We start from the raw sequence: 14,816 nt of genomic DNA, 5'->3' as shown, positions 1-14,816 counted from the left end.
CTTCGACATGCTCAACTACAAAATCATGTCAAAAGAATTGTTGGCATACTGAAAGCAAGGTATCCCATACTAAAGGCAGCTACAATGTTCGATATTGACACACAAGTTGATACAGTTGTAGCTTGTTGTGTTTTGCACAATTTCATAAGACTACACAATGGAGATATGACATTGCCTGACAGAGCTACAATGGATATTAATGAAAGCAATATGCAGGATGTACCAGATGGAGATGCCAAATACAAAAAAGATGTGATGATATTTAACAACTTGAGACAAGCTGGAAATGAGATGCGAGATGCAATGGCAATGCAAATGTGGGCAGATTACATTGCCAGAAGATAAGCATATGTATTGTGTAATTTTCTCATATGTTATGTAAATATTTGGTTGTACTGTACTCCACTTAATATGATTATTTTTGTCAAACACTGCAGAAAGACATTGCTTTAAGAGCCATTTAACATTGCATTAATAGTCGAATAAGTTTGACACTTCCATAATCATGTGCCCAGTAATGCACATGCACAGCCTACTACAAGTTAACTATGACAAGGATCATAACCATGTGTCCAGAAATGCACATGAACAAAATATATCACATCCTATTACAAGTTAACTACGCCAAGGATCATAATCATGTGCCTATAAATGCACATGAACAAAATATATCATTGTTTTAAAGGTAGCACTCACCTAGTACAAAATATTAGTTCCATCTGATTAGGTATTCCGAATTTTTTCAGTCAACCAACCCAACCGTAATTCGTTACTTGAAAATGATAGAAATACCTCCCTGTTCTCCTTGTTGGCAGTAAAGATGTCCGCTGCTTTTAGCATATCTGCCATCGAAAGACCCTCCAACCTTTCCAGTGCTTTGATGCATTTCTTGATGCTGAACGGGTCCCTTAATTTCCTCTCCTCAATGGCTGCATACCTATCTATTTCTTCCCTTCTCAGTTTCAGGTATCTCTCATGAAAATCGTCAATACTGGTCGTCTTTTGCTTTCTCGCTCTCTTGGTGCTAGTAACCTCAGGAGCTGAGCTAGCTGGTCGAGGATTGCGATGTACAACTTGTGGAATTTCATGCAAAGTCTGTCCAACGCGCTGTGAGGAAATTGGTACTGTTTCAACTTGGGATGGAGCATGTAATGTCAAGTCATTTCCTTGAGTCGGGTTTGCCTCCACTTGACTGAATGTATTATTGCTAGAAAACCAGTTTGTGTTTTCACTATCCTCTTCAATGTCAAATTGCATGGATGAATCACCAGGAGCATGTATGGTTGGTGTAGGTGTGTGCAGATGCGCCTCTAGCCCTTGCTGTTGTGGTGAATGTGATGTTGGTAACTGTGAGAGCTGAGTTGCTTTGTTCGCATAATAATCCATGCCATGGCAACTCCTTCCCTGAGCATAGCGTCCTAGATGAATTAAGTAAAAGAAAAGGAACATTTATAAGAATCAGCAAAACAAAATTTGGGCCAATTAAGCCAACGATTTAAAGCTCACCATCATATAGAGCAAAAAGATCTTCATAATATGGAAATGACTTTCCTCGCCAGAAGAGTGCATCCTTGTTTTTACGTGCCTCTAGTGCAGCCCAAACATTATCGGGCGCCACCACCATCTTTCTGTCACGATCCCAGCCAAAACCACTTTCAGATATTAAGTCTTTTACAGCTTTGAAATCTCTCTTTAGATCCTGCTCCTTTTGCTTCACTTGAACTACCGTGAAGGATACATCAAATCTTTGATTGAATTTAGCAACAATATTTGTCCAGGCCTCTTTACTCCATGCATTTTGTGTGCGGTATTTGGGAACATCATGATCTCTTAACAGTTCAATGAGATATGCCTTCATCTGATGATTCCACTTGGCTCTACTAGAATTCTTAGACATACCTAGCAACATGAAAAGTGCATATTAGGGCTCCAGAAAGTAGATATCGTGAGTATAGTTACTTCTCTGAATATAATAACAATCAAGTGTAATCTTGTTTGTGGTATTGAAGGCAGGTAATATATTAGGTCTATTCCTTAAATCCTAAAAATACCATGACTCTGTTTTATCTCTTTACTACAAGCACACAGACAAGCCTTTTTTATTCAGAGCAACACCACAGAACTACTAAGCTTCAGGATAGGTTCTTAACTGTATTTTTTCAAGATAAGCACATATAGAAAAAAACTAAATCAGAAAATGGATATCCTGTAGTAGTATATGCTACCAGGAAGTTTAGCTATGCAGGAAGTCATCTAGCAGGCTAGCAGCACTTCCTCCTAGTATATATCATGGACGAACAAGTAGAAGTAGATCTTTCCCTGTGTAACAGCTTCAGCACAAAAAAAATGTCTATTCATTTACGCATCTAAACATTCTCAATCTGTGTGACCTATTTTCGTTTTAAGCCTATAGATCTGAAGTAGAAATAATTTCTAGGAGAAGAAATCAATAAGTACTCGTAATTTTGAGAAGAAATCAAAAAGGGTTGGATGGTTACCTCCTAGGGAGATTTCTTGACTTCCCCCAAATTTCTGGTCGTCAAGCCCTTGTGTGGATGGAGGGGGGAGATGTGGAGGCGGAGGAGGGTGGATTCGCCAGCCTACAGTGCTCCGTTGGTGCTCCATGTTGATTCCGCGCCAAAATAATCTAGCTCCATGGGGGATTTGGGGGGAGCGGCGGGAGTGCTAGAGATAGGAGACAGCAGTACGAGATAGAAAGGAGGGGCGGCGATTCTGTTTCCTGTGCGTTTCCATTAGGTCTGGGTAGATGTTCTGTTTCCCATGAAAATCGCTGGAAAGTTGCCTTTCCTAAGGAAAGTGTAGCGCTCTTTCCTTTGTCCCGAACGCCTCCAAAGGAAAATATCCATAGGAAAGGAAAGTTGTATGATTCCTGTGATAAATCCTTCGTCCCGAACATGGCCTTACAGTGGAGAGCAGCCCATCTACGACCCCATGTGTATAACGCACAAAGCAATAGTTAGGCTATTTTTCGCTTTGCATAGTGTTATGTTAAAGATAAACAACACCAAGTTTGGTGCAGAAGATGGCTACAGCAAATTCAGGTCTCATACTTATCAACCAGGAAACAAACATCTCTCAAAAACATTTAAGTAAAGCTCCAAGAAGTATTTCTATCAGCAGCTCATGGGTTCGTACTAACATCAGCAAGAGAGAGAGAGAGAGAGAGAGAGAGGGAGAGGGAGGGAGAGGGGGAGTGGGAGGGAGGGAGGGAGGGAGAGAGAGAGAGAGAGAGAGAGAGAGATGGGATTGAGAGAGAGAGAGAGAGAGAGAGAGAGAGAGAGAGAGAGAGAGAGAGAGAGAGAGAGAGAGAGAGAGAGATGGGATTGAAGCTACCAGCAACAAGGATACATACACATCAGATATAACAACTCATCAGCCTTACTATCAAGGGTACAGACATCTTGGCAGCTAATGGCAACCATAATACCATATGATACAATGGTCTGATGCTCCAGCCTAATTAATCGAGCACAAGTTATACTGAAGACACATATTATTAGAACCTAGAGCTGCTGCCAAAAGGAAATGTAGCTCTCATCTTCCTTGATGGCAGTGACCGTCCATCAAAAAGAATCATGATATCCTTCTTGTTCATGAAGATTCGGATCCAGAAGAACAGAGCAAGGCATCAGGATAAATGCAACAGTAGTTACAACATTATGTGCGCTCAAAAACTCAAGTAATGCATTTGTTCCCTGCTTTTACCAACGGTTTGTATTCTTTGGACTTTAGAGCAAACTTACTTGACTCGGCATGATTCAGTGACGACAAAAAAAAGTTCCTTGCCGATGGAACTGAGTGGAATGCTTGATCAAGGAAACATATCGACTTTCCTGCGACAACAATTGGTATATACTATATACATACATCCACTCGCCATTCTCTGCTTCTGCTAGTGGCGGGCCTTTGCGGCTGCCAATCATGGGTGCCTTTCTGCTTCACATACTGAAATACATGGGAGCTCCTCTTAGTGAGGGGTACTTGTGTGGCATCAAGCTCGCTGGGGACCCTTTTAAGGTAGGCACTTCTTCCTTGCTCATTCCACCCACTGAATTTGATCCGAATAATCAATGAAGAACAGGATGTCATCTAGTTTTAAATGAAATCAGTGGCGACTGGCAGATAATCCAGAGATAGAGGCTCATTCTCAATTTGTAGAGCTATCACGGGAAAACTACGCTTCATTTCATTAAGCGGGAAGAAAAGAGTACAAAAGGGAGAGGGCAAAAAACACACATCACTCAAAAAGAGATCTGCTTCTTATGACAGTATAAATAACCTTCCAACCCTGTGTCCAAAAAGTATTACACTCTTGACAACCATTTAAGACAGGAAACCAGCAGTGAATGACATTTCAGTTTTTATAAAGTCAAAACAACGCGAGTCCACATAATTTGAATTTTAATGGAGCTGATTTCAACATTAACCAAATAGTCACTGAAATATGCCTGACATCCTGAAAAGAAATATAGTCTATGAATAATATGATTGGGACAGATTCAGTAGGACAAGCATAATCGAACAATATGACTTTTGCCATTCATACTTAAAACTGCTTAACAGAAAGAAAACCAACAAAAAACCAGGAATAATTTGCGATGATGCGATCAACAGGAATTCAACAAAAACACAGTCAGCCATAACTGAAGTTTGCGCTCAATGTGATCAGGACGAATTCGACATGACAACCACAACTGAACATCATGACTTACACACTACACTTAAACAACATAACAGATCAGAAACACACTTAATCAACTGCAACACAATTTTCTAGACACATTATCATGATAAATTGAACGAAAACAATCACAATTGACTTGCACCCTTCATGCTTAAACTGCTCTGCAGAAACAAAATAACCTGATATTAGTAGCTTGGAAGCCAACAACAGCAGACTAAAGAAGATAGATTCGTCCATTCTGGAACGCACCACTATTGAGCGGCACACCAGAGGTCACTGAGTCCTCGCTAGAGACAACAATCTGCCACGATCTGGAAAAAAACAAACACCAAGCACAAAAATGATATCCAACTGTCCAGTCTCAGAATTTATAAATAGATGTGTTGTTCTGCTTATAACTAGTTCCAAAAGTTATAGGACTGCATTTGACATGTGAGCATCAGCTATGCTAGAAAGTAACTTAATGCATCTTAACAAAAAAAATCAAAGGAAGGTAAACTGGTAATAAAAATATCAACAAGGTTGACTTAATATTTAGCAATCTTTGTTTTCACCCAGCAGGCACTTCATGCTAAATAAACTATTTGACCAATCAACAACAGTAGCGAAAGGAGACATTTATTGGCCCTGCTTCCCATGGACTGCTTCATAGGATAGCACAAGGTTTTCCGACAGAAAGATAATCAGAGCTGGGTCCAGAATTCAGAAATGGCCACAGAAACAAGAGGTGAATTTAATTTTATGATAGCACAGCCTGACATGAGTTCCCAAGTTTTTGGTGGATGTGAAAAAACCTGTTAGAATCTATTTCAGATGATAAAAGTTTTGTGGTGAAACTAAGTTATGATTTGGATCCTTGTATCAACAACTATTTGTCCAAAAAGTCTGGTAAAGACCTTTTGAAGACACTGAAATCATTTGAAAATGTCATGTAAACGGAAACGGCATAGATTACACGTAATTTTGTTACAAGTAGCTGAGTCAAGCATTAAGCAAGCAGTAACTAAAATATGTCTCACAAGTAAACTGCTTAACAGAGAATAAATGACTTGATACTTAATAGTAGAAGAATGAAACCAGCAGCAGACTTTGATCAGTTAGTCCGTAACTAATAGTGATAATCCGGATAACAATGTGCCATGATCTACACTATCTCATGGCCAAAACGCGTAACCAACCCTAAGTCATTGTTCCAGGTGAGCTAGGTGCTAGTACTAATTCCAATGGTTACGGGACAGGGTTTGTGATGTGACATTCAGCTATGCCACAAAACAACAGATCTCTTGGTGTACGATAAATCTGAAGCAAGATAACAGGACAGTACCAGGTCAACATGTTATATCTGCATATTTAGCAATGTGCCAGTATAATACCTGGAGTGTAGAAGCTCATGTAGGGTAGGATGCTAAAGGAGATTCCAGACTCGTCAACCTTGTTAACCTTCCCAGAATTGAGCTTGATCGTGAATAAGCCAACACCTGAGCTAACAAAGATGACACCCACACCCTCCGCAAAGCCAACCACAAATAGTTTGTCCTCGGGATTGGCAACAGGTATTGTTTTCTCCAGCTCGATGACCCTGTATTGTATACCCATTCAGCAGCTTCAGCTGTATCCACCTTCCTTGACCATGTATAAAGGCTCGATCCCTTAATGCAGGGAAAGCCCAATGAACTGTCCTCCATGGCCATGAGGGAAATGTAGCACACGTCTCGCGCCGCTGGTGGTGGGTCAATCATGGATAAGCTATCCTTGCCCAAGTCATACTCGACGATAGCATTGCCCAGCCGAACTGTGAAGTAGACCGCGTCTCCAACAAGGGTGCCTCGCCTAGGCTGGATATAGGGTATGTAGTTGGGGTCGTAGCGGTGTGGATCTGCAAGTCCCTCCTGCATATGCCGGGCATAGGCTTCACAACTGTTGTGAAGACACACTGGCTCGTTCCACTCACCTATCTCCGATGAGTAGACGCTCGCAATTATTTTGAAGTGGTGCCCGTGAGTGGCCACGAAGAGCAGGCGGAAGGGGCCACCATGGCAGTGGAGATGGTCGCACCCGTCGACAGCGCAGAGCACCGCCACGGATTGGATGAGCCAATCGATGCCATGACATGGTAATACAAACCATCGTCCTGCCTCAGGTAGGAGATGACCCGGCCGTGGCGGCAATGGAGGGGAGTCACAAGGCGGTCGTCGGAGCCCGGGTAGGGGAAGTCGGGCATCGAGGTGGCGGATGCGAAGCGGGGGGTTGGCGGGCCCAATTGTCAGAACATGTGCCTGTGGAGGAAGCCGAGTAGGGGAGGGGCGCGGTAGCTGCGGAGGAAGCCGGGGTCGCAGATGGTGCGGAGCCACCGCTTGCAGACGAGGGCGGCGCGGAAGAGGTGCTCAGGCTCGTCTGGCGGGAGGCGGAGGAGGATCTCGGCGGTGGCGTCGTCGATCAGCGGCACCATGGTGCGGTCGTGGGCGGCGGAGCGAGGGTTTGGGTCGGGATTGGATTGGATGGGGGAAGACAAAGGCTCGGAGCCGTCTTGTACTGGGTTGGGTTCGGCTGATATGCTGCTTTGCTCACATCCCAACAATAAAACAACCCAACACATTTTCCCCGATTCTTTAACAAACAAAAAACTAATTTTCTGAGAGTTTTTTACCTTCCTTTTTAACTTTTCATCTTTTGAACAAGTCCATATAATTATCATGTCACAAAATCTAAATATCATCTTTTATTCCCACTGGTTTGAACAAAATCCTACCAAATCCCGGTAAATTTGCTAGAGTCGATGCAAAACAAGTTGTTTATTTTCCTTTTTACTTCCTGTAGCGGCGTTACAGTAGCGCATGTACGTTAGTTCTAGCGTTGGAGGAACGTACTCCATTCCGGATGCTAAGCCAAATATTATTTATTTTAGTTCTAGCGCTTGTGCCTTGTTGAATTGGGTGAGCACTCCACCAGTGAAGAGGACAAGACCCATTGCATAAGAATTGGCCGAGAGAGAAGCATTAGGGAATAGATAGAGATGATGAGGCTAGCCAAACACATAAATTTACCTTGACAATGTCCCACTCGCTTGGCAACCTTACCCGTGAGCGGTTGTAACTCTTCAATGCACAGATTTTTGTCGCTGATGTAGAGCCGCAGATAAGAAATAGGAAAGGGCGCCAATTTACAACTAAGCTACTCTCTCCGTTCGGAATTACTTGTCGTCGAAATGGATGTATCTAGATGTATTTTAGTTCTAGATACATCCATTTCCGAGACAAGTAATTCCGAATAGAGGGAGTAGTTGGGAATGGCATGCCCTTCTGCAGTAGTAATCCACATGGCTACCACCTTGCACTTAAGGCCATACTCCCTCCGTTCGGAATTACTTGTCGCGGAAATGGATGTATCTAGACGTATCTTAGTTCTAGATACATCCATTTTCGAGACAAGTAATCACGAACGGAGGGAGTACATGATAAGCTTCACCGAAGCAATGTTAATCCAATCAGATTTAAATAGCAGCATATTGTTTTCAGCACATTCAAGTTGCGCATCACTGGCCATATCAAACATTTTCGTCAATGCGTAGAGGTGATGTCGAACATGAGAGGGAAATGGGGTCACCTTGACGGAGTCCATGGTTGTTTTCCGAAGAAAGGGCCCACTTGCTGATTTATAGAAATTGCAATATTGCCACCCCAAGGCTAATTGCATGATCCTGTCAACCCACCCAACGTGGAAACCTTTGCGGATCAGCAGTTCTTCTGCTAATCGATGCTTGTTATAGCATTTGCAAAATTAAAATGTATTGTTAATCATTGATATTTGTTTAGAAAAACAGTGAGTGAATTATTAGAGCTGGGTGTAGGTAAACAGAAGCACAAAAATGATGCATTTGTCGGATGAAAAGTTTATCAGTCCACGAAAGAGTAGCTAACCCGAAAGAGCCATTCTTCTCCCAGGTGCATATGCACCTCGGATGAATAGTAAAACATGAAAAAACCTCGGATGAATAATCGATCATAATTTCATGAAGCAAACACATACCAATAGTAAACTGAATAAATTATTGTTAATTACGCAAAAGGTAAGGAGGCATTACCCGCGGTATAGAAATTTCTGTATGGATAATGGGTCTTGTGAGACCAGCAGTTTCTTTTAGAAAATCTGGTGAACCACATCGACTTAAGTTGGAGGATGAAGTCACCGATGTATGTCGACAAGATAATCACATCTGAGTCCTCGTCATACCCAACCATCTCTGCCTTTTTGTGGTCGATACGCATTTCCTGTGGAAAGAGCGCCTCCAGATGAATGGTTTTCTGCAGCAGCACCCATTCGAGAGCACCATCACATTCTGATTTCCTCTTCCATAACTGGATGCTCGGTTTCGACATAACTGCGAAGCCAAGGCAACTATCATCTCGCAACAGCTGAAAGGAGTAGCAATTGGTATGATGAGCAGCTTCCGGCTTCTTGATCACACCAAGGGTCTGCATTTCAATATCAAATGCAAGGATGTCGCCTCCACTAAACAACCAGTAAACTGCATTCCGAATGAGGATACTAGGCCTGGCAAGAAGAATCACATCTGTAGTCACAGTCGAGACAATATTTCCCCATGCTCCAGAAACTGAGTCATGGAGACAAGCGAATGCCTGTGTGTCTCCGCCGCACATCAAAATCAATCTAAACGGGCTCGAGAAACAATCACCGTGCACATGCCCATCCTCGGTGTCAGCACACAGCACCGCTGCGTGCCCGAGCCACAAACTCTCATGTTTGGCGTTGCAGAGGCCTGGTGGAAAAGGGATGCGGTGCTGCTGGCCAGTGAGAGGATCCCATATGACGGCCACACGGCCGCAGTCGTGGATCATGACGGTGAGGCCATGGCGGCAGCCTAGAAAGTCCCAGTGGTGATATGATTTGCTGCTCTTGGGCACGGAGAAGCGCTCCTCCGGGATGCGGTTCGGCTTCATGACCGGAAGAGGAACAAAACTGTGTTTTGTGCCGGTATTTCCTATTAAGAAGCCGAGCAGAGGAGGTTTCCGGTGGTGTTTGCGGTAGCGGGTGAGGAATTGTGTGTCAGAGAGGATGCTGCGCTAGCGCGTGCAAACAAGGGAGGCAGGGGGGAGTGCGGATGGCAGCGGAGCGAGGCGGAGGAGGATTTCCTGGAGGAGATTCTCATCGTCCAGCGGCGCTGGGGAGGAACCAGCTGGCATTGCGGAACACAGCAGCCTCTTGTCATCCACACACGCCGTACTTGGAATTGGATCGACCCTGAAAGAGGAGCAAACAAACACAGTAATCAGCGGACTTGTTTCTTCAGTCAATTTGGTTGCAAACAAACACATTGTAATCAATGGACATATTTCCTCAATCAATGTGTGCTGCAGAATATCCTCCAACACTTAACGAGCATGCATCATCTGTATTTCCCCATTTGACACAAAAACGTACAAAAGCTCTGTTCTTTTGCCTATTCTTGGAGTGATACCACAAAAAAACATAGGAGTTATTCCCCGTGGAGTGATACCACAAAAAAACATAGGAGTTATTCTTGGCACAAAGAAAATATAAAGGAAATGAAAAAGCAGAACAAAGAAACATTTAATTGATTTTTCTTTAATTTTAACTAGTTTTATCCATTTTATAGAAATTTAAAAGTGAAAATATTATCATGTGTTGCAGGAACAAAAAAATAGTGTATTCAAAATGTTCATGCTAATTTTCCAAATTATTCAATTGTTCTAATATAAACGATGGATTTTCTAAAAATATATGATGAACACTTTTAATACACTATGAACACATTTTAAAATACATAATGAATAATTATTTAAATACACAATCGACATTTTAAAATACTGGATAACCTTTTGAAAACGTGATGAATATTATTGATAGTAGTCACTGCGGAAATTTAAAAGACATGGGAAAAAAAGATAAAATCATAAGGAAAGACAAAGCTAAAGAACTAAGAAAAGGGAAAAAAGAACACAGAAAAACATAAAAGAAGATAACAGAAAAGCAAAGAAAACAACAAAGGAAACAAATATCATATACCAACAGGGCCTGCTAGACCTGTTCAGTAGATGCCAGTCCCACACAAAAAATCAGTCAACTCCACAAAGACGAGCGTCTCTCCTAAAAACACTAAGCTCCCTGGAAATGCTCCTCTCTAGTGAATCCACGCTGTGATTGCCGCTTTTGGCCCCACCAGTAAGCGTTTCACCCGTTGATAGAAATTACCGTGCTGCCACCCCGTGCGAACTCTCATTAAGGAGGCAATTTTATCCATGGACTCGAATGTGCAGGGTTGGGATACATTTTTTCGTCCATGCACAGCACCGGAATCTGACCCGATCTATCATGGATAGGGTACGGATATAATTTTGTTCCCATGGGAATTGCCCAAACCCAACCCTGATTGATCCAGTACAATGAAGCAGCAATGAGTTTTTATGATCCACTCGACAAAAAACCCAGAGAATAATAATTACACACAATAGATTGGCTATGATCTGCCTCAAGAACCCATGGTTTATTTGAGAGAGATCCATGGTGTTGAGTACGATATTCGTGCATGTATATTGTCTTTTTTACATTAGGCCCACCTCTCTAGTTTGTTGTGTAGATTAAGGTAGAGGGCCCACTTGTACTTATATATACACTACTAGAAAAAGGCAAATTAGTGGAGCACCTTTTTTGGCTATTAATGGCGCATTACAGGTGTGTACTATTATCACGCCATTAGTAACAAAATAGTAATGGCGCATCTCTGGTGCGACATCACTATGGCTTAATCTCAAGTCAAATCGCACTATGTGGTCAAACTTCCCGAAAGGTCAACCATCCTCACACTACTCCAGGCCAAGCACGCTTAACTTCACAGTTCTATCCAACCCCAGCACCAGCTCACTTCACAGGCACTTGTTGATATATCTATCATATCAATCCTATTAAACCTTGTTGATGTCTAGGACTTTATTCATGTTCATGAGTGTGATGAAATTTTGAAAAAATATTTCAAACTTCCCGGTCATATTACGTATCATATTTTGAAAAAAATTCCAAAAAAAATATTTTTTTAAACCAATTTTTCTTCTGTTACTAGTTGCGCACCTAGCAAATGGTGCGTCACTAGTAAGTTTTAAATTTTTTTCATTTCCCCCCTCTAGATCTTAAAAGCCCCGTATCTTTCGTTCTGTTAGGTTTTTTGGGATTTTAAAGATGTTCAACGGGGTTCCCCGGTTGAATTCGGATGTAACTTTTCGAGTAGATGATTTTTCATATAAAAAACTATTTAATCCGAGTTCATATGCAAAAATTATGCCCATTTTACAAAAATCCATAGAGATTTTGCAAATAAAGTCGAAATTCATATTTGTAAATTTTCCCAACAACTAGACCACGTATCACATGGGAAACTTATTTTTTTTGACATTTCCATCATTTTCTTTTAGTTTTTTAAAAACTGAAAAAGCGGTCCACCAGGGGGTGCATTTAGCACCAGTGTTATTAATGGCGCACCTGGTGTGTGATGCGCCATTAGTACTTAAAAAATAAAAAATTGTTAGTAATGGCGCACCAGTGGACAGTGCGTGCACCATTACTAGTTTTAACTAGTAATGGCTCACCGTCCACTGATGCGCCATTACTAACAAATTTTTCTTTTTTCAAAACTACTAATGGCGCACGGTGAGTGTGGTGCGCCATTACTATATCAACTAGTAATGGCGCACTATCCCCTGATGCGCCATTACTAACAATTGTTTTTATTATTTTTTTCAAAACTACTAATGGCGCACCATACATCAGGTGCGCCATTAGTAATATGTCAATAATGGCGCACCTGTATGTGTTGCGCCATTGCTATATAGCAGTGGCGCAACACATACATGGTGCATCATTAATGTTCATATCAGATATAGCCCTTTTTCTAGTAGTGATACCGTGCACATTGCACCAAATCAATACATCGTGCAATTCATACATCTTCATGGTATCAGTTTTTAGGTTCTAAACCCTAGCTTCCGCTGCCGCCGCCGCCCGTGCACATCTCCCACGCCGGCCGCCGCCGCTCCTCCCTGTCGCTGCGCGTCTCCTCCTCTCTCGCGCCGCCGCACCCGCAGTTCGCCCCGACTCCATCCCCGCTAGCCGCCCGCTCGTGCGCCTCTCTTGGCCCGCCACTTGGCTTTGAGGCGCGCCCCCCGACGTCGGCACCTGCTAGTTTACTTGAGGAAGATGGCTGCTAGAAAGAACATTTGGTAATAGAGTTTTTTTTTTATTCTGAAGGATGCTGATACGACCATACAAGTTAATACTTCTTTAAGCAGAGACCATGATTTTTCTTGTATGGAAACCAGAGAAGTCAAATTTGTTCTCTGTTGAAAGCACTTGCCACTTGGTTGTCTCCGAAATTGTTCGTAATGATACTCTGTCCAGAGAAGACATGTATGAGCTTCAAGATATCGACAATCGGTGGAGATGCCTTTTTGGAACGTAGTTAATTGGGCAAAACCCTGGTACCGCAGGAGATGATTTTTTTTTTTTGCTTGGAGATTGCTAATAGATAGACTTTCCGAGGATGGTGAATTAAAAAAGAAAACATATTGTGCAGGTGGGAAGTTGTTCTTGTTGTTGTATGAATGATGGCGATTCTTTCCATGCAATAATTGTTTGCCCAGTTCTTATGCACTATGGAGCGATGTCATGTAAGTTTGGGAGATGTCGGCTGTTGTTGACACTGTTTATACTGGACTAGAGAGGGTGTTTGATATACTGTGCGCAATTTCAGTGGACGGAAATGCTGAGTGTTGTTGTGGTCATGGCGTCATGGAGAATATAGCAACTCGTGAATGATGTGGTGCATGGCAACTAGAATTCACCGGTTGAAGCAACTAGGAGATACCTGTTCAACTACGGTGATCCACCGTTTATGATCCGAAAACGAGATGGGATGGACATTTATGAAGGGGAAGTGTGTCACTGGTGAAGAGCTTGGGATTTAGGGGAGGACTACATGGTATGGCTAAGCCTGGCATTGGCTGGATCCTGATGAAGTGGCTATCTCTACTGATGGCTCCTTTGCAGAGGGAAGTGCTAGTTTGATCATGGCATAATTGTCATAAACAATAGATGAATCAAATAGTTATAAAAAGATAATATATAACACATCCGAATCATAGACAGGACAAGGGCCGACGGGGGCGGATACCAAAACCATCGCACTATATAATAACAATAAATAAGAAAAGTAAGAAAATTAGACAAGTATCTATCTAAAGTAAGAATTTTTTTTCTTTCAGAAAGAAGGTAAGAACAAGAGGCTCACCACGGTTGTGCTGGCGCAGGCGATCGACGACGGTGAAGACGGGGATGGGGCGTGACGGACCGCTAAACCTAGACAAATCTCAGGGAAAAATGGAGCTCGCAGGTCGAGTTTCGAGACGAGAAAAATTAACTAGTGTGGCTCGGTAATTTCATCGAACACCTCATATGCATAGGAGGTGAGCTAGAGCACCCAAATGCCCTCCCCCTCGCCGGCGAGCAAAAAACAGAGCACTGTGGAGTGCTCTGATGCGGTGATGGGGTATATATAGGCAACTAATTTGTCCCGGTTCGTGGCTGGAACCGGGACTAAAGCTCCCCCTTCTGTCCCGGTTCGCGCCACGAAGCGGGACCAATGGCTGTGGGACAGGAGCGAGGCCCATTGGTCCCGGTTCGTGCCAAGAACCGGGACAAATGTGTCTCAGTGAAAGTTCTTCCGGGTTGTGCTGCGTGTGAGTTGAATAGAGGTCAACAAACAGGCTGTTCGTCGGCCGGGGCGTTCATCGCCATAACCAAGTGTGTTTTGTTCATCTTCTTCTACCTCCGTTTGGCGTTGCTCGCTGGAGGGCTACTCGGCGTTTGTCGCCGGAGGGTTTGTCCAAACAATTGGTATCATGAGCTTGGTTGTCTTGGGCGTTGTTCCCCTTGCCGGAGGTGTGCCGGCGATGGCGGCGTTCGCCGGCGGATGCGGTGAAGTTCCGGGCCATGTGTGGGCCTGTGGAGGTGCGGGGTGCTGCCGCTACCATGGCGGACGTGGAGGCGGCATGCGGTGAGTCCATGACGAGCGCGGCGGCTGCGG

The 14,816-nt window shown here is 43.1% G+C and overlaps 1 protein-coding gene and 1 pseudogene across 1 annotated transcript; both read right to left on the bottom strand.

The window, feature by feature from the left end:
- Positions 1-528: 528 nt before the first annotated feature.
- LOC123129264 (uncharacterized) lies at positions 529-1,897 on the bottom strand. Its single transcript, XM_044549498.1, has 2 exons — positions 1,507-1,897; positions 529-1,418 (listed from the first exon to the last, which is right to left on the bottom strand). Exons 1-2 carry the CDS (start codon positions 1,895-1,897, stop codon positions 724-726), a joined length of 1,086 nt encoding a protein of 361 aa, XP_044405433.1. The 3' UTR covers positions 529-723.
- Positions 1,898-4,978: 3,081 nt separating this feature from the next.
- LOC123129262 (uncharacterized) lies at positions 4,979-6,603 on the bottom strand (annotated as a pseudogene).
- Positions 6,604-14,816: the final 8,213 nt, after the last annotated feature.

Source organism: Triticum aestivum, chromosome 6A, assembly GCF_018294505.1.
Source record: "Triticum aestivum cultivar Chinese Spring chromosome 6A, IWGSC CS RefSeq v2.1, whole genome shotgun sequence".
NCBI classification, from domain to species: domain Eukaryota; kingdom Viridiplantae; phylum Streptophyta; class Magnoliopsida; order Poales; family Poaceae; genus Triticum; species Triticum aestivum.
This window is presented reverse-complemented; position numbering and strand designations above follow the sequence as displayed.